The 21,343-nt window shown below is 39.7% G+C and overlaps 1 protein-coding gene across 6 annotated transcripts in view; it reads right to left on the bottom strand.

The window, feature by feature from the left end:
* Positions 1-1,313: 1,313 nt before the first annotated feature.
* The window catches only part of LOC139226844 (mitochondrial Rho GTPase 1), an 89,015-nt gene continuing 68,985 nt past the window's right edge, over positions 1,314-21,343 (bottom strand). For 4 of the 6 annotated variants that reach the window (XM_070857913.1, XM_070857912.1, XM_070857916.1 and 1 more), the window contains 5 exons: positions 21,141-21,263; positions 17,965-18,167; positions 15,979-16,101; positions 4,747-4,893; positions 1,314-2,215 (listed from right to left, as the gene is read on the bottom strand). In XM_070857913.1, the coding sequence (XP_070714014.1) occupies positions 2,098-2,215; positions 4,747-4,893; positions 15,979-16,101; positions 17,965-18,167; positions 21,141-21,263 (714 nt within the window). In that variant the 3' untranslated portion in view covers positions 1,314-2,097. The remainder of the gene's footprint in view (positions 2,216-4,746; positions 4,894-15,978; positions 16,102-17,964; positions 18,168-21,140; positions 21,264-21,343) is intronic. The other 2 variants (XM_070857914.1, XM_070857915.1) reach the window with 2 other exon arrangements.

Raw genomic sequence — 21,343 nt, 5'->3', positions numbered from 1 at the left:
GTGATTAGATAGAAGTGAAGGAATACTTTTCTCTTCACGCTAATGTTACTTGGGAGCATTTTCCACCTCTCTTTTTCATTCGGTTATCTTGCCAATCAATCTTTAAAGAACTTGCATTTATATAGTGCCTTTGATGACCTCAGGGGTTCCCAAAGTGCTTTACAACCAATGAAGTACTTTTTGAAGTGTAGTCATTGTTATAATTAAGGTCACGTGGCAGCCAACATGTGCACAGCAAGCTCCCACAAACAGCAATGTGATAATGACCAGATAATCTGTTTTTCTTATGTTGATTGTGGGATAAATATTGGCCAGGACACCGGGGATAGATAACTCCCCTGCTCTTCGAAATAGTGCCGTGGGATCTTTTACGTCCATCTGAGAGCAGACGGAGCCTCGGTTTAATGCCTCATCCAAAAGACTTGGCACACTGAGTAGAAACGTTAGGCAAGTTGGTAGAGTACCACAAGGCCAGTAGTACTGATGAGAGTGGATACGTACTGTGGGATCTACTGGTGCTTGGGCAGTAATGCCTACATTTTATGAGCCATTACTGGGACGGTTAGTGAAACGACTGTTCAAATCTGCCCCAACTTCAGAAGGGCGACTTTACTGCACCAGTGTGAATTTTCCATTTTACATACCAGCCCTACTACAGCGTTTGAAAATGTAGTTCTAGTTTGCAGAGTTTGTACTGCAAGAAGTGGGCTGAGACTATCTGAATTTATTTCATGGATTGTTTACAGTCCGAGAGAACGCACTTTAGTCCCATCAGCCTGGAAAGGAATCAAATTCTGGTACTAGAAGTAAACGTAGTGTTTATACTCACTGCAGCAACACTTCCCCAAACCTTGAGCATTACAAACATGCATGAGATAATTGATAAAAGGTTTCTGATAATCTTAAACGAAATCAATATTTTTTGGACACAAAGAAATGAACTACAAGGATGTACGATATAGCACGTAGATAATTTATTGAAATTGTTTGAAAAAGTCAAGGATGAAAAACAACGTGATGCAACTGTTATTGGTTTAATATACAGGAAGAACGTAAATTCATTGTAACAGAAAATTGCAAAGATGCTCAATATGGTGTTTTAGAGCTTAACTGTAGGAGAGATACTGTGAAGCATGCAGCTACTACACTCTAACAAAGCAATAACTGTACCGTCTTTGCATTGCAACACAGTACAGATTACAGGAATAAGAAGTCTCTTACTTTGTTTACTTTGAGTGTTAAGATCATGGGGACCTGCAAGATCTGCATCCTTCAAAGACTGTAAAACAATCTTTGTCTTTTTGCCTGGCTTGGGAAAAAAAAATACAGAAATAATAGACCGGGTGCAGTGAGGGAAAGGAAGAGACAAACATAATAAAATGTCCATTTCTTCTGATGCATGACTAGTTTACTGCGCACACAGGGAATTTTAGATACCGAAGGCAGCTATACTGCGAGAAATAAAACAATGATTGCTATTCTGTGTACGCTGATACCCTGAGAAATAAATCTCTTGGCGGCTCCACTTTGTGCAGACGTGCTTCCTTGAAATTAAAATATTACCTAAACAATAAATAAAACTCCCTCAATGTTTTAAACACCAGGCAGGTCTGACTGGAGGATAAAGTTCTAAATATCCACATGAAACAATCACTCCGACATGTAACTTGTTGCACAAGAAACCGAGAGAAGACTTCGTAACTGTACCAGGCATCCCAGGGCAGCGACGCCATTCTGCCGATTGCGTCGATATTTACACTATTTACACAATTAAATCCCTTTTGGATATCTGATATTGGCAGATTTTGTTTGACAGGACTCCTACAGATAACACTACTGGTACCTCTGGCAAAACAGAAACAGGTTCTGAGATTGCAATAGGGTCAGTATCAGTACAGGTCTGTCTGTATCATCCTCTCAGATGACATGGTAGCTATTAGCCAGCTTGACCCTTAAATAGTTTTGCTCTCTTGCACCCCTACCCTCTGAAGAAATAAGTTTGCATATTAAAATAAAAACATTCAGAATATTCATTGCAGCCTCTTGAAACTGTATATAAAACTGAAATGGTGACCGAATGATGCACTCCCGTTCTGATCACCGTTGTTTCAGTAATGCTTTGTACACAGCAAATCCTAGGACAGCAAACACCGTGGCCCCGAGACTTGCTCGAAGCCAGAAGGTCGAGGTCTTCAGATCGGCCTGTGTTGTGTGTCTGAAAGGAAGAAACATTTATAGTAAGAGAGCTGAAATATTACAGCAACACAATCTATTAAAGACCGGTACACTTTTTGAACATGGCGCACATGTCCAAACACAAAGCTGCATTTAAAAAAAATAATAGGCACATTAGAGAAATGACTTTCTGGTGGAGGTGGCTGAATTTGAATATGCAAATACACAAAGACGGATCAGTGTAACATGATGCAGTGATATGACAAGTATGGCAGACATGCTCTTTGTACTCGAGGCCACACTGTGCACTTGAAAAGACATAGGGTGTGGGCTACAGAAAACCAAATGTACCTACAGTGTAATACGCAACACGATATAGGTGGTTGCTGAGCATGCTCAATTTAGCACTGAGCCAGACCCCTCACAGTACGACAGCTTAGCAAGTTGGTTAAAGCAGCAGCGTTATTCTCCACCTTACTGGTTTGTACAAAATATGCCAGTTTCTTTTTAATAAATCTGCTGTAAAAATAATGTGATCTCCCAAAATACACATTTTAAAATCTTTAAATACCAGTTTTAAAAAACTTTCTTGTCTGTTCCACGGGACACAAGTCAATAAGAGGGTTAAACACAGAAGTTAGTTAGTTAGTGAAACAATGATTACATTCAGGACTAAATTAAAATAAATATTACTGAGCAATATTTGTACAGTATAATCAGAAAATACTGGAATTGTACAGATCCTGAATTAACATTTGTGCAGAGAAAGGACAGGTTAGTAGTTAGGGTACATACGATCAGTGCTGAAAGATTAACCTGTTTTTACAGGTGCTGGGGGAGCTGCTGTGTATTTTCAATATTTTCCACATTTGCAGTTTCTTACTTTCTATTTATTTGCTAAGTTTGATGCAGCTGCTCAGGAACACACTTCACAATCTTGCTGCAGCATTAACCTCAGCAATATAAGTGCATTTGTTTCATTCATTCAGCATCATGAGAGCTTTTAAATAGTTAAACATTTATGGCACTGAATTCTGCATTTTCTTCCTTTCTCCTCCTTGGTTGAATGAGATGTTCACATCATAGACAACATCTGCTCACAACAGCCACCGCACTTCATAAAAAAATAAGTAATTTATTGCATAAAGGACTCAGCTATGTCAATGTGAAAAATTGTCTCCCTGCTCAATTTCCCAGGAAAGGCATTTAAGTGATGCAGTAAATGGGTAGTTTCTGCCCCTCTGATTATTGGCTACATTTGGTGAAAATATGCTGCTTTACTCCCTCCTACCTTTATTCTCTATAAATTGAGGCTGCAAGAGGCCAGATCTGATTTAAGTTCTCAATCAATTTCAAGGAATTGAAAAGGAGTTTGCAATTTGCACAACACAAACACCTGGCTTAATTCAGACCAGGTACAGCTAGTTCTTAAGACCTGTTTTAATTTGCAGCCAACATCCCCCAAGTGGAGGGCAACAAGATTGAATTACAGTGACAAACCGGGAAAAGTCAAAACGCCTGACTGATGGAATTAAACATTTATCATTGGATTTTCAAATATTCAATGAAGGTTTGCTTTGATTTAATTAAACACCAATCGTACTGAATTACACATAACATCTTTTAGTGTAACAATCAGACAATCTGATGATAAATGGAAACACAAGCTGCCCAAAAATAAAAGGAGATGCTTTCTGGGAAGTTCCTCACTTTTAACACAAAGCTTCCAGGCTATATTTTTTTCTTGTGAAGACTGTCTAATTATTTCACAATGTTTGTGTATGGATAACGGGTCATTTAAAAATCCTTACACTTACTGAACACAACATTCCAATACAACTTTAATGCATAACACGTGTTGCAAAAATAATCAAAAACAGATTTAATTTTTCTATTTAAAAAAAAAAAGTGCATACTGCACTGGAACTGCTGCAGATTATGGATAAGAAGTGCATAAATATTCAAAATTGGTCAACCCTTGGCTGGTGAAACAGAGTGGCTGCCTACCTCACACATCAGAGGTATTCGGATTCTGCCACTTACTTTATTAGGCTCAACAGTCCCAACACCAACAACTACAGAGGAAGCACACTTTGCAGCCAGCGTTAAACCTCACTTGCTTATAGTATAGTTGATGTGCAAAGGCTAGTGTATATACTTTACCCTCAATGCACTGTGGTCATAAACACGACATTAAGTCACAAAATATGTAATAGTATTCTTCCAAAGCTCAGTTTCTCACATTCAGTAATTCTGACTCATTCTGTTACGCCTCAATTTATGTTGAGACATTAAAAGGCAAGAACCTCCATGTCTCCTCTCCACTACATGCTTTTAACCAGACATTTTCCTCTGCTATATTCTGGATATGATGCGTGTGGAGGAATGAAAGCTCAAGGAGTGCATTGTAATACAGCTGATGGTCAGAAGACCAAGAACAGCCAATTTAAATAAATTCACCAGAGTATGGAAGAAATATTAACCAATACTACACAGGTACTGTGCATCAGAAATTGTTTTCAAATGACAGCCATAGATTGGATGAGGAGAATTTACTCTTTGTACAGTTACCTGTCTTCACGCTGTAAACTGCGAGCACCAGAAGACTCCATGAAGATAGAATCTTCAACAAAGCTCACGGCGTGTACTTGATGAACGAGACTGCCTTCATCGTTCGCCAACAGCATAGCACCCACCTCGTCTACTCGGTCTTTTAACCTTATATATACACATGCATACAAGTATGCAGTTCATAACATGGCACAAAACAGCACGCGAATAAGCCAACAGTATTACATTTGTAAAAATCTTAAATTGATTGGTTAATGGTTTGATATAAGGAGCAGTCATGTATAAACCAGGTTTCATTAACAGAACATTTGAATCTTTACCCACAATGTTCAAATCCTTGTCATTTTGGGAGGACGGTGGAGCTGTAGGGAGCCGGGGGGGAAGAATGGAAGGGTCAATTCAGCACCAAGTACCAGCATTATAGAAAGGGCATGAACAGCATCAATTCACCAGGAACTGAGAACTATAGTTATGAGACGACTTTATTTCCGCTGTAGCAGAGGATATGAGGAGATTTAATAAGAGGTTTTTAGGACTTGAAAAGGATTTTGATAGGATTAGTCGGAAGAGACCATTTCCTCTGGTTGCAGTCAATATGTTTTTCTGTGCTTGGGTGGCTCGGAGTCACTTCCACCCAATGTCTCTCCAGTGACATTGTTGTACATCATTATATACACATGTTTATCATGAATCATTGTGCTATGCTAACAAAATGAAGCTTCAATTACACTGGAAGGGTTAAATATCCATGCCAATTGAAAGGTAAGCACTTGCAAAAGAATGAGGAGGGCTGTGGTTGGGATGGATCAATGAGATTAAAAACCGTGGATTGCTGAAAAGTAATAAGCAAAATGGACCGTAACGATGGTTAAAAGTAGTACAAGGAAGGAAACTGGGTGTAAACAGTGGGTTTATAAAAGCACGAAGGTTAGTTGGAGAAGTGAAGCTTGCGGGAGGCCAGGATCACCGGGACGCAAGGACCAAGCCATCATTAGAGCATGCTTGGAAGGGCAACGTGTTGAAGGTCAGGCAAGAACAATACCATATTACGAACTGCAGAAATAACAAAATTAAGGATTTAAACCCAATATATCTGGTTCGTGACTCACTCTGCTCTGGAGTCAAATAAAATTAATCATCAATGAGGAGCAGTTGCCGCTAGGTCTGAACAAAATCTCAGGCGAAAGATAAAATGCATCATGGAGCAGCTTAGCAGCAATGAGACCCAACTTATTGGTTTAGGCAAAGATTTGCCATTAAAAATACGCCAAGGATAATTTTTATGAAGAAATAATCTTTTGAACAGAGAATGGAGTAGTAACTATAACTTTTATAAAACTCCTAGACTTAGCTCCACATTCAAAAGTTGGGACCTACACTTGATTATTATTAAATGTTTATGGTTTCCTGTTTAACAGGACTGCCCCTTTATCAGGATAGCCAAAACTATTTATACACTAATTCAACAGTCACATACCAAGTCTTTTGGTCAACTGCTATTTTGATCACAAGTAATCTCTGCTGTTATCCTTATTAAATGACCAATGAAAACACAGGCTTACATCAATACAATGGCCCATTAGTGACAAGTGGGCAGCAGTCACTTGCTAACTGAGCATGCTCATGCCTGGTCAATTCAAGTTAGGAAAAGTCAGTGCAAGTTAGAGATATTCCGGTTATGGCTCGGAGGTTACTGGTACAGTGGGCCTCAAGCACCAACAGACAACGATGTGAACAACAGCAAAGACATTCGGAAAAATCGCCCGCCTGAAGGTAAGGCAGCAAGAACAAGAAAATGCAAACATGAATGCAGATACTTTCAGAGTCTCTCTCATAAACCGCATCAGTGAAGAATTCATTCACAGTAAGCAACAGCTACAAGTTAAGGACAGAACCATGTATTAAGGCAGTTACACCTGCATTTCACTTTGAGGGCAGTTACATTGCAACATGGATGAAAGGTGACAAACAGGTCATTACAATACTGGAGCTCTCAACTAGGACACTCATGTCTGAATACCAGTCTCAACAGTCATTCAGGCTTCCACTAAGAGGCAAGAACTGCAATACTCTTGGCAGAGTCTGTACAAGGGGGAACCCAATATGGGGCGGGGGGAGGAAGAGAAGAGAGAAAATTTGGAAAACAGAAATCTCTACACACTGCTTTACCAGGTTTTCTAGTGAGGAACTAAGGAATGCATTGATGGAAATGACTGTTGAGCACCAGGGAGGAGGGCTGGTACAACAAGATAAATAAATGGCGAAGTTAAATTGGTCACAAAAATATTTGTACAAGATTAAAATAATGTATTGTAGCATTCTTTTCAACACACACTATAGTCTGCAGGTAAAGAACTGAATGGTTGGCACTGGAAGTAGTTAACTGAATGATCCTACCAATAATGGAGCTTGGGTGCATTTTGATACCAGATTAGAAATAAACAAGGAGAACATTGAGAACTAAAATGTCAAGAGCTCGGTTGTACTGACCACCTGCAAGTCATCAACATTGCTCAAAGAAATGATGTCAAATACCACCAGTGTGAAATCCTGCTAATGAGAGCCAAAAAAAATGAAAATAAACCAGAAGCCATTATAGCTGGACATAAAACCAAAACACAATTATATCCAAAACAGATGATGAACTCATTTTTCCATCTCAATGAATAAAACCCAATCTTTCTAAGAAAGCACTTGAGGTGAGCGGGGAGGGGAATAGGTGAACAGACAATGCAATATAGTTAGTAAGAGGTGCTGTGATACAAGAGGAGTAGAAACAAACAACACCAGGCAGGCAAACTCAAAATAAAAATGGACACCTAAAGGAAAGAAATTAAAAAGAAAAAGTACATGTTATGGCACACTAAATTATCCACAGTCTGTCTTCACTCGTGCATGCAACAGTGACTTAATAGCTTCACAATGGGAAATGTAATAACAGTAGTTCAAACCATCAAGCTTTTGGATTAAAAAAAATTGAAATGGCATGTTGGGTTGGGAGTATCTGTATCTTTTAACATGTATGAAGATACAAGACTACAACTACAGTACAGGGCAAATGATTCACATTCACCTGGAAATCTAAAATTACAATTCAAATTCTGATAATAGATCCCTTATTACAAAGTTTTAAATCTCAACTATAAATGTGCAACTTAATTGCCAAGTTTATATTCTGCCTTCCTCCAACAGCCTATTCAAATAATGAGATAATAAGTTAAAGATCACTTTTTCTGGAAGAAGCTATATTACCCAGTCAGCATCCTTATGAAATAAGAAAAGCTAACAACTCCAGCAATAAAACACAAGGAAAAAGATTATAATTTTGAACTTTTAAATCTAGATTTCAATAAAGAATTCAACCTGGCAATTTGAAAAATTGAAACTATTTCTCATTTTTAAAATCTCATGAGTTCGTAATTAATTTGATTTATTATTTGGAGCTATTGTTTATTCAAAAGGGCAAGAGTTTATTAAACAAAAAGCCAAATAAAAATGTCTATTATAGTACCTTATAAACACCAGATTTAGCAAAAAATACTTTTCATTCAAATAGTATCAAATATAATTTACAACCGTGCAATTCTTGATCTCCACGAACAAGCACGTCACATAATAGTGGTCAGAACTCCTCTTTAGCTCATAGACATTAAGGACAATTACACTGCCTCTACCATTAATCCGGCTGAAATGAGTTCACTTACCACGGGCCAGGAATTGAACCTATGACCTACTGGTATGACTCAGTTACACAGTCTTTGCCAACTGAATCAGTGCATGAGCTACTTTCTCTAGATAACAAACTTTGCAGATTTAAAGTTTGATTGATGGTACATATCAACACAAGTGACATACTGACTTTACAATTATAGAAAGTAGAGTGTTTTAAGAGAAAATGTTTTGCTCCACCATTACTATGTCTTTATATTGGACAGACTTGGGGTACGGTGGGGGGAGGGAGGGCAGGGAGGATAGAAGAGATAGGAGAAAAGCAGGGTGTCAAATTTCAAGTAATGAGACTAATTTACCTCCAGTTTGCAAGCTCCAGATTAAAACAATAAGATGGGTTGTGTGTCTCCTTCTATACCCAGAGCATTATTTAGCATGAAGGTTTGAACTTCCAGAACAGACCCAGAAGCGAGAAAAGCTTACCTCCCCCTCGCTGTTAATAATGGAAAAGGGCATCGCAGACAGAAACCAAACAATACAACCAACTGAAACTGGGGTAATGTCATTTTCAAATGGACCCAGGATACCTCTCATTGAATCCTGTAAATTTGCATTCGTCCAAACAAAAAGATTAAGCGCTCTGACATTGCAATATATTAGGACTGTACTAGTTTTTTCTATAGATTGGTATTAATTTTTTTTAAATTGTTTTTACAATATGAAGATTGCTATATTCCACTCTGCTTTGGTAAGATTAGCAACTGCAGAAAAGTAATCCTGAACTTGCTGAACTATAACATTTTCATAACAATCTCTTTCCACCCCCTCCCAAAAAAAGTCTTATTTTTAATTTTGTAAACATGTAGATGTAATTCAGTTAGAAGGCGTGAATAAACTGAAAACTTTAAAGATGCAAATCACGGTGCTGAAGCGCTTGATGAAAATTTCAGCATTCCCGAATAGCAAGTTGGTTGTATTCTAGGGTCCTGTATTTGTTTAATGATTCTTCAATAGCAGCCTTATTCATGGCATATCCACTGTTTTGTTGTCCCCAATTTACAATTGACATCACTTACCTGAAGGAAGGATAAGTTGTTACACATTTTCCACATATATATGGAGCCAATTAGTCTGCAAGCCCAGGTGGTTGTACATGATCACGGAACTAGTTTAGGGAGTTACATATAGGATACTGCGTTCAACTCCAAAATACAGACGTTGCCATGTACTGTGTTCCTGATTTCAGTTACATAATTTTGCAGAGAGCTCGTGAGTTAAAATGAGGCACTCCCTCTCACTTTCCCCTGGATGCTCGAGTAGCCAGTTTTTTGTGGAGTAGCAGTTTGATCATTGGTCCTGTAGGCAAGGGTTGGTATGAGGAGCATCATGAATTGGAGAGAAATACCTTAACAAGAGGGTATCTCACCATCAAAAGATAATTGTCCACGGCTGGCTCAAGCATCACAACTCAAGTGCCAAAGCTGCACGTCAGCTTCTCTGGTCATGCCACAAGAGGATTACCTGCTGTAATTAACAGGCAGTATCGATTTATATGGTGTGTGTGTGTGTTTTATATAAGAAAAAGAATTAGTGGACAGCTTCATTATTTAAAGCTAGATCTCTCTTGCATAGAAGAGCAAAGTGGAGTATGAAATTGGAAGAAGAGCCAGAGTCTGGGACTTACGGTGAAAATCTCCAATGCACTATTTAATCAGACTTACACAAGAGCAACTGCAGCAAGGGGTCAGGAGTTGCTGCTGTAAGCTTCAAGTCGGTATAAAATGAGGGTAAAAGGCTCTTGTGGGAAGCTTGAACTTGTAACAGAATAAAATAGTTGGCGCTATTCTAATCTTTAAATAAAGTTAGGAGCATTACCATGGAAATGATATGGCTATTAACTATCTCTACAGTGCATGTATAGAAGCACATTTACTGGGTGCAAGGATTATAAATCCAAGGGCCATGGGAGTTTATGAAATTAGTCACAGTTTGAAAAAGCACTAGAATCTTTTAATAACACCAAGGGTTTGTAAACATGGTTGACATATCTCAATTTTCTGAAAAGGTGCAACATATCCTATCCTATAGGCTCCTCTTCCTCCTTGCATCCTTCTCCCCATGTTATCAAGCCTCATCGTAGCATCTCGAACATAGTCTCAGGACATCAAAACTGAAACTCTACCTTCTTCAGTCTGCCCTTCCTACAATCTAGGGTTTTAAGTGAAAGCTCATGGGGTCAAGGAGGCAGTTGCAAACTGGATAACAAATCTGCTACAGAATGGGAGACAGGTCAAATCAGCGGGAATACTTCAGATTGGATAACGTGACCAGCTGAACCCAAAGGTTTGACCGGAGAACATTACTGAACAATAATTACCATAAATAGGTTCAGTGTTGGTAACATCCTCACCTCTGTCAAAAAGTTCTATGTTCATGTCTCAGCCCAGGATTAAGCACATGAACTTGACTTGAGACTCAGTGCAGTAGTAAGGGAGTGCTGTATTATTATAGCTGCTGTCTTTTGGATGAAGATTAAACCAAAATCCCATCAACCTCTTCAGACGGATGTAAAAGATCTCAAGATACTATTCAAAGAACATGGGATTTCTCCTCGTGTTCTGGCCAACATTTCTCCCTCAACCACCAAGACAGATTAACTGGTCATTTATTTCATTGCTGTCTGTAGGATCTTTTGCCCAGCAAACTGGCTACATTTGCCTACATAACAACAGTGACTACACTTCAAAGAGTAATTCTGTGACTGTGAAGCACCTTTGAGCAGCCTATGGATGTGAAAGGTACTATATAAATTCAAATTCTTCATTTCTATTGCAAGTAGTGTCAGAACTTACAGATGATGCTAGATGTGTGGGAAAGCAGACTGTTTTGATGTGAAATATAGCCCAAAGTGATTGCAGAACATAAGAATTAGGAGCAGGAGGAGCCATGTGGCCGCTCGAGCCTGCTCCGCCATTCAAGATCATGGCTATTCTCATCAACTCCCCTTTCCCCATATCCCTTGATTCTCTTAAAAATTGAAAAATCAACAATCTCAGTCTTGAATATACTCAACAACTGAGCATCCACAGCCCACAAGGGTAGAGAATTCCAAAGATTCACCACCCTCTGAGTGAAGAAATTTATCCTTATCTCAGTCCTAGATGGCCAACCCCTTATTCTGAGACTGTGCCCCTTGGTTCTAGACTCCCCAGCCAGGGAAAACATCCTCCCTGCATCTACCCGGTCAAGTCCTGTAAGAATGTTGTATGTTTCAATTAGATCACCTCTAATTTTTCTAAACTCTAGAGAATATAAGCCTAGTCTACTCACTCTCCCTCTATGGCAATTATATCCTTCCTTAGGTAAGGTGACCAAAACTGTACACAATATTCCAGGTGCAATCTCACCAGGGCCCTATATAATTGCAGTAAGTCATCTTTACTCTTACTCAAATCCTCTTGTAATAAAGGCCAACATACCATTTGCTTTCTTAATTGCTTGCTGTACCTGCATGTTAACTTTCAGTGAATCGTGTACAAGGACACCCAGGTCCCTCTGAACATCAACATTTCACAATCCCTCACAGTTTAAAAAGTACTGTTTTTCTATTTTTCCTACCAAATTGGATAACTTCACATTTCTCCACATTATATTCCATTTGCCATGTTCTTGCCCACTTACTTAACCTGTCTATATCCCCTTGATGTCTCTTTGCATCCTTCTCACAACTTACATTCCCACCTAGCTTTGTATCATCAGTAAATTTGTATATATTACATTTGGTCCCCTCATCCAAATCATTAATAATTGTGAATAGCAGTGATCCATGCGATACCCCAATAGTTACAGCCTGCTAACCCAAAAATGACCCATTTATTCCTATTCTGTTTTCTGTCCATTAACCAATCCTCAGTCCATGCAAGTATATTACCCCCAATCCCATAAGCCCTAATTTGGTTTAATAATCTCTTGTGTGGCATCTTATCGAATGCCTTCTGAAAATCCAAATACACCACATCCACTGGTTCCCTCTCATCTATTCTGCTAGTTACAACTAACAGATTTGTCAATCATGATTTCCCTTTCATAAATCCGCGTGGACTATGCCCAATCTTATTATTTTCTAAGTGCCCTGTTACCATGGTCTTAAAAATAAACAGCACACCTAGGCATACAACTGCATTTAACTTTGAGAAAAGTAAGTATTTAACACTTGCTGGGGCTCAAATAGATTACAAAATGCAGAGCACTACATTTTTGGGTGCGATAGCTAATAAAAAATGTATGTACATCATCACTATTAAGATGCAAACAAGTAGAAGGATGCATCATTATACAGCATGAGAGACCATATCGGTAGGAAAGTAGCAGAAAGAGTATAACATGCAATAAAAATAGCTCTAGGTTCACAGATCACCAGTTAAGGGAGACAAATCTTTTCTCGTTGAAAGTCACCAAAGGTATTTCTTGCTGAAGTGGGGACACGGTTATCAATATCAAGGAACCAAAAAAACGAATTTAAAAAACAACTTCACACCTGGGTAACCAATGGAATCCACTGTAACCTATGATACTAACTCAGGCAAATCATTCAAAATGAAGAGAGATAGATTTCCGACTAAATTGAGCACTAGAAAAACGAAGGGAATGAGAGCCCTCAGTCAGATTCCAAGGTCAAGAAGAGTTGACTATCCATATTCAAATCTTATATTTTTGAGTCCAAAACTTACTGTTACATTATTGTCACACTTGTGTCTGCCTCCCCTTCCATTATAGCTTCACGTGTCCACTGATAAACTGACGTAAACTTATAATTACACCCACCCAATGGTAATGTTATGGTACCTCAGATTTGTGTTCAAGTTCTTAGCAGATAAATCCTAATGCTCCAACTAAATCTACCTCCCTGCATCCCAAACTCCCCTAAGCTCTGCTATTTAAATTTAAAAAATGTAAAATCAAAGTATTATATAAAAATGGCAATTTAGTACTTCAATGTGGGAACTGAATTACATCTGTGCGCCCTGGCCCAGTTAGTTCCCGTCTTATAACTCCACTGAAGACCACCTTTGATCATGATTCCCCTGCAACACCACGGGAGATTGTCTGGTATTTATTAAATTCACATATACACTGCTTTTTAGCAATTTTATCCACTGCCTGCCCACCTGCCCTACCCTACTTCTTGACACTGTGTAATGGGTAGGGAAGAATATGATCAACTGGCATAACTGGGGACCTTCCCCTCAGACAAGATTAGTTTCTGGAATGGGGACCGGGGGGGTTGGGGCTCGTCCTGAACTGTACGTTTAACACATTTAACTGTACGTTTCAAAAGGGAGTTAGATGTGGCCCTTATGGCTAAAGGGATCAAGGGGTATGGAGAGAAAGCAGGAATGGGGTACTGAAGTTGCAAAAAATAATCAACCATGATCTTATTGAATGGTGGTGCAGGCTCAAAGGGCCGAATGGCTTACTCCTGCACCTATTTTCTATGTTTAACACATTTAACTGTATGTTTAACACAGTGTAGCTGTGGGCAGGATTGTTAAACAGCCGTAGTCAGTTTATGAAATGGATACTTAATTATTTTCATAAACTACACACAAACACACATGCTAAATACGCACAGGCTAAACTGATATAGGTACATGCTTATCAGCACATCTTTTCCAGGTGTATATTTTGTATATATACACACCTTTTATTTTGTTCCTGTACCTAACTGAAATCCTAGACACCAGCTCCTCCATCACCAGCACATCTTATCCAGCTTTCAAATAGTTACCGTTTCAGTGGACTGTCACTTTATTTAAATTACAACATCTATGTACAAGAGCTATAATACCAAATAAAAGACGTGTTAAATTAAACTTTGTACACTCAGCATCTGGTTATATGAAAGATTACATTTGATCAGCCTCAATGAACAGAGCAGTCATTGTAAAGCTACGCTAGAGTACTTTTATGATGCAAAGAGTTCTAAAGTATCGAAAACGTCAAATTATACGCTGATCTGAAATAACAAATAATCCTAAATGTTATAAAAGGAGAAAAATGTATCCGACTCATTCCTCACCTCCTGTTTGAAGCAATAGAACTGGCGGTGAAATGGAAGGAAGGAGGAATTTTACACAAAGTCTGTTCACTCTCTCGTGCAGTTTTTGGGGCTGCTCTGTTGGAAGCACTTCACCACCGAGTCAGACCGGTTCAAGTCCCACTCCAGCATACCATCTGACACTCAAGTGCAGTCCTTCAGAAGGAAGGCAAGGCGGAGGATCTGTCTGCCTGTTACTGTGATTCTGGTAGATGTTAAAGAGCCCACGGCACTATTCGAACAAGGCATTTCTCCTGGTATACTGACCAATTTTCGCCCTCAATCAGCACCACAAAAACTGATCAACCAGTCATTCATCTTACTGCTGTTTATGGGATCTTGCAGTGTGCAAATTGGCTATGTTTGCCCATACAATCAACAGACTTCAAAGTAATTTACTGTTTGCAAGCACTTTGGGATATTCTGAGAGGTGCAATAAGGTGATATGTAACATCGCTGATATTTTACAAATACTCTCATCTACAGAGCTCCCTTTGGATCAAACCCTTACTGGAGATTTAAAAATGCCTGATATGGGCATGCCTTAACTACATTACCCCAGCATTGCTCAGGGAAGACCTAGAAAAGAGAATATCTATCAAGCTTCTTTTAAATTGAAAACTAGCACCCAGATTTAGGGATAACAATTTGCCCCAACTGGATTCACCATAAAGCAAGTTAACAAGTTTGGACCAAGAGACACGAGCAATCTAGATATTTCCCTTTACAACATTTTAAATAACCAGGCTGACACTGCCAACTCTCAGTACTCCTGAATGGAGGAAAACAGTGCGCCACACAAGCTTATTTAATGTGTGCACATAACTCTTTGATCATTAGAGACTTGAAGGCTGTTCATTGGAGCAGAATTATTTTTAATCTTTAAACGATTGACTGTGCATCCACTTTGGCCAATGTACAGTACTACCAGAGAAAGAGTATCTTCTCAAGGTGGTCTAACTACCAACTTATGAGAAACTAGTAACATTACTTTGCACGCATAACGAGAGGTACGAAATATCACACTGCGCTGATGCCTATTGTAGTGTAAATGCGGCAGAATCCGTTCAGCTGACTAGTTTCCTTTCGACATTGTGTCTGCCCAATACATTTAATATCCTTCCTTCCATCGGCATTCTTTTCAGACTCACATGCCAATTTCCAGTAAAATCAGACGACAGTGACTGGAATATACCCAATCATGTTAAAGACCGCCATAAATTAATCTTGTTGAGACACATATTTTAATGGCCGCCATTATTCTTGCATGTGAAGTCAAAGGGCTTCAAAGGTTTTTGTTTCCATAATGATGATTATTTTTTTTTAAATCCCTCAAAATTAAAACCCTGAAAATGTAAATAATTCAGTGGATATGCTGAGTGAAGCTGACTTTTGAAGATTACCCCCTCCCTTGAAAAACACAACCAAAAAAAACCTTCTGAAACCCAGTAAATAAAAAGAAGAACCTGTTAAGAACTGCAGTGAAGAATTTGGTCTTTACAGATTGCAGCAAGTCTGAGTTGAGGAAGTTCTGACAGATGCAAAATGTACACCTGTTGCAGGTGCATAAACAGCGTAACCGGGCATGGCTGCGAAAACACACAGAAGTAAGGCAGTTGAGTCTCCACTTGCAAAAATAATAAAATGCAGATTCACACCATTCTCAAAATCAATTGCAAAGGTACCAAAAGTCCAACGCCTGTCCTGAACACATTTCAGCAAGTCCCCTTAGGGAGAACACACAACATGCAACAATCCTACAACAACGGAGGAAGCAAATCTTACGTTTAAGACCGGATACAGTGACAACAAAAACAAAAAAATAACAAAAAGCACTCGCGACATACAATAATTTTTGTTGTTGTGTCTAAACGATAATGTGCGACTGCAGCAGTTCCAGCTATCCTGGGTTTGAAAGCCTTTGTAATACTCGACTGCATTATTAGCTGCCATTCCTCTGTTGAAGTCAAGAGTTTATTTTACAAGTTTCGCCTATTTTTTTTAAAGAAAAGAAAATTGCATCACGGATGAATCTGATTGAAACTGGACGCCAGCTGTCATACTGTCACCAGCCTGCAGTTATTACACATTTTGGAAGTCATCTGCATGCACCTCATTCCATCACATGCTACACAGAGGGAAGGAAGCAATGTTTCGGTTGTCCTAATAATACAGGCATTCTGCAAATAAACTGGATTTATGAGATTATAAAATAGAAATATTCCAAAGCAGTGGAATTCCAAAGACAGCATACTCCGCTTGTATTACAAGGGACGCTGTGCTTAGTTTCCTTACAATGCAGTGTGTAGCCCATTAAATCGGCCTGTGTCCTGATCGATACAGATCTGTGCCTCAGAGGTCCATTTCCAGCTCCAACCTCTCAAAGCTATTATCTTGGTGCAATAATAAAGTGTCTAAAGTTTCCCTTTGAGTAAACATCCAGTACAAGGAAAACATTAGGAACATTTCAGAGGCCAACTTCAGGCCGAACCTGCAGCAGACAGACGATTTACTCTTTATATAAGCCCAGTCTGAAGAGAGCCTCATGGTTGAAGCATCGGTGTGTATATTAGAATAATTTTGCAGTCACCATTCTAGTCCTATAAAATTAGAATTTCAGTCCATTAAAATATCAGTCAATATTTCACTCAAGTTGTAGAATGCAAGAGCAACAAAAAGACAAGTCTCCTCCATGTAAAGGGTCATGTCAGCCGAGCAGCTTCCCCCACTCAACTGAACCTGCCAGAAATTATAATCACATTTGCAAGAAATATAAGGCAGTTTCTCTTGCATCTAGAGGCTTGCATTTTTAAAGCAAGGCATTAGCAGAAACGTATCGTACTCTGCTGTGGAGAACGCAATTAAAAAAGAACCGAGCGATTTCAAAAGGCCGACTGACAAGAGAAAAGATTAACTGCCTCTGCAAATGTTTAAGCAGCGAGTACTGACATTAGAAAACTATCTGGGAAGAGGTGTGAGCCTTACAGTGAGAGGAGTTGAATAGCCCAGCTGAAAGGATATCATTCCTTGCCAACAATCCCTCCCACCTCCCAAACAGTTACTGTAACCACAGATGGTAACTCAATTCCGTCCCATTGGCCATGCACCAACTCTTGCCCATGTCAAGTCTCCTACTGGTGCCCCATCAGTGCTTGCTTTAAAAAGAAACAGAAAATAAAGTTAATTAATATTCTTCTAAATTTTGGTTCTTCTAAGATTTGGTTACAAATTGGTACTCACTGAAATTCCATCTTTAAAAAGTGGTACGAGTCAATGTACCTGTGTTTTATTCATTTATGGTCATTTTTTCTCCAGTTGTGCAGAACATCTCCCGGTTATTATTTCAGATCAACTTCTAAAACAGTGCTTCAATCTGTAGCTAATGATGGCGATCCATGCAAATCTGAACATGACTCATGCAGCACTGTGGTGGTTTGATGTCCTATACTTACGGATACATGGCTATGGTTGTCACTTTGACAAAGAAGTCTTTGCTTGGTGTGCCGACACAATTGCAGGTATAACTTTGAGGTGGCGGCATTTTGTGTTTGTTGCAGAACTCGGCGGGAGAAATGCTGTGGTCTTGTTTAGTTTCATGCAGGTCCGACTTTGCAGCTACAATAATACATGGTGTTTTGCCGTCAATGAAGTGTTGCTATCGTCATCCAAAAAAAAGAACATATCCTCATTAGTTACCGTGTCAGCTGTAATGAGGGGGAATTAACACTTGTTCCTCATCAACATTTATGCTCAGTTTAGAAATTAATTGAACTGGAGGAGACCAGCAGCTTTAACGGTTGTAGTTTCTATAATGGTTTTTAAGGCAATTATATAAAAAAATATTGTAAAATTGTCAACTTTGCCAGTTTTCTTCTCTGCTCCTCTCTGGACACATGCTGGGGTATGATTCCATGACGAGTTGCCCGCTTGCCAAGTAGTCATTACTTACTCACAACCATATACAGTAGACCATATATAGTAGGCATCTCAAATCGCTGGAGAAATACCACCAACGATGTCTCCACAAGATCCTGCAAATCCCCTGGGAGGATAGACGCACCAATGTCAGTGTTCTTGATCAGGTCAACATCCCCAGCATCGAAGCACTGACCACACTCGACCAGCTCCGTTGGGTGGGTCACACTGTTCACATGCCCGACACAAGACTCCCAAAGCAAGCACTCTACTCGGAACTCCTACATGGCAAGTGAGCCCCAGGTGGGCAGAGGAAATGTTTCAGGGACACCCTCAAAGCCTCCTTGATAAAATGCAACATCTTCACCAACACCAGGGAATCCCCGGCCAAAGACCGCCCTAAGTGGAAGAAGTGCCTCCGGGAGGGTGCTGAGCACCTCGAGTCTCGTCGCTGAGAGCATGCAGAAAACAAGTGCAGACAGTAGCAGGAGCGTGCGGCAAACCAGACTCCCCACCCAACCCTTCCTTCAACCACTATCTGTCCCACCTGTTACAGAGACTGTAATTCCCGTATTGGACGGTACAGTCACCTGACAACTCGCTTTTAGAGTGGAAGCAAGTCTTCCTCGATTTCGAGGGACTGCCGATGATGATGAGAATGGAGATTGAGTGTATCAGCAGGCTATTTGACTCGGGGGGGGGGGGGGGAGGGGGAAGGGGGAAGGGGTTCACTGCTGAGCCTGATTTCATCCTCATCTGATGAACACATGTGCACACTTTTCAGTGAGGCTCACTGGACAGTGATCAGGAGCAGGAATCCTGGCCGACTTTCCCCTTCCTTGCCCAGGGTACTTAGATCAATTATATCCTCCCCTATTGCTAACTCAGCACAGATGGGAAATTCAGCCTGGAGCCTTCCAGATTGTGTGGCTGAATTACATGTTACTGTTAACAACCGAGCCATAAAAGGTACTGATGCAAGATTAACTTTAAAAAAAAGTTATTTTCTTTCTTCTCCGAGCACTGTCTCATCATGCACCATCCCCGTGGTGATCTGTTCCCAGCCAATGCCATGTCACTCAAGTAGGACTAGAGATGATGTGTAGGTGAGCAGTCCACCTTGCTATTTTCTCTGAGGAAGTGCATGCCTCCACTTGGTCACAGCACAGTGGAGATCAGGCAGAGATAAGGATATTGGAACACAACCCATTGCACCACTTCCTAAAATTGTTTAAATGCACAAAGGCATATTTTCTACAATATATTTGTTACAAATGTAAAATCTTATTTTTTGCAGTTTGCATCAGACACTGTTTTGTTGTATTGCTTAGTTGATCAGTAAGACTTAAAAAAAAATATATGCTAACGATAATATAAAAGCTGGTATGCTCTTTCCTCTGCCTAGCAATCTCTAGAGCAGGACTTCTCAAGCTATATGCAATCTAAATCTGTCAGTCCCAAACCTTTAGTTTAGCACATTAGATTACAGTGAGGTCTGTACGCTTCATCAACAATTTATCCTTGTATAGCAGCTTTAACATAGAAAAATATCCCAGTGCTAGAGTTAGATGTCAGGCCAGAGTTGCAGTAAAATTAGCAGCAGTAGCTCAAGAGTAGGTTTTATGGAGGCTTTTGAAGATTGGGAAGAATGTAGCAAGATGGAGGGATTTAGGGAGAGAGCTCCAGTGAGCAGTGTTGAGGTGACTGAAGGACCTGCCACCAATATTGGTCAGAGGGAATGGGGGATGCTCTGTAGAACAAGCTAGAGTACTGCGTGCAGTTCTGGTCACCACATTACAGGAAAGATATGATTGCACTAGAGAAGGTACAGAGGAGAGTTACGAGGATGTTGCCTGGACTGGAGAATTTTAGCTATGAGAAAAGACTGGATAGGCTGTGTTTGTTTGCTTTGGAACAGAGGAGGCTGAGGGGAGACCTTATTGAGGTGTATAAAATTATGAAGGGCAAAGATAGAATGGATAGGAAGGTCCTATTTCTCTTAGCAGAGGGGTCAACAAGGGGTCATAGATTTAAAGTAATTGGTAGAAGATTTAGAGGCGATTTGAGGGGAAATTACTTCACCCAGAGGGTGGTGGGGGTCTGGAACTCACTGTCTGAAAGGGTGGTAGAGGCAGAAACCCTTCCCACATTTAAGAAGTACTCAAATGTGCCGTGAAGTGCCGTAATCTACAGTGCTACAGACTAAGAGCTGGAAAGTGGGATTGGCTGGATAGCTCTGTCGTCGGTGCGGACACAATGGGCTGAAATGGCCTCCTTACGGCTGTAAGTTTCGATGATTCTAGAGCAGGTTAAATGGTCAACTCCAGTCAAAGAGGAGAGATAATGCACAATGGTCCCTGTCACAGAATGTTGTTAAGTGACTTTGACCAGCGCAGTCCAGGTTGTGGGCTGGGCTGATGGGATTTGAACAGTGAGTGGTGGGCAGAGTTTGGTGGTGATATGTTTCAGAATTTGAGATGGGGATGATAGTCAGAAAGGACGAATGAGTGTAGGCCTTTTTTTAAAAAAAAAGCAGGGTATTCATTTGCTTGATTAAATGATAGTTACATATCTAAACCAACAAGTAACTGATGTCAAAAACTTTTCTCAGTCTACTAGAAGATCATTACATTTCACAACCATCTTTCACGATATACAAAATTAATTGAGAGAAGATCATTGTGGAAATCCTTATACTAAAGGTTGCACATACCTTGAAAATCCTTGTACAATAATCAAATGATTTGGGATTGTTGACATCATACACCAGGCAAACAACATCACAAGTGGTATCGGCGGCAGTAATAAATTCAGATTCGGACAAAACTTCATGTAGCTTGAAAGGAAAAAAAAATACAAATTTAGAGTCATTCTTTATATTTTAAAACAAAACACAAGTAAAACTGCCAAATTGCA

Source organism: Pristiophorus japonicus, chromosome 16 (assembly GCF_044704955.1).
Source record: "Pristiophorus japonicus isolate sPriJap1 chromosome 16, sPriJap1.hap1, whole genome shotgun sequence".
Taxonomy (NCBI): domain Eukaryota; kingdom Metazoa; phylum Chordata; class Chondrichthyes; family Pristiophoridae; genus Pristiophorus; species Pristiophorus japonicus.
This window is presented reverse-complemented; position numbering and strand designations above follow the sequence as displayed.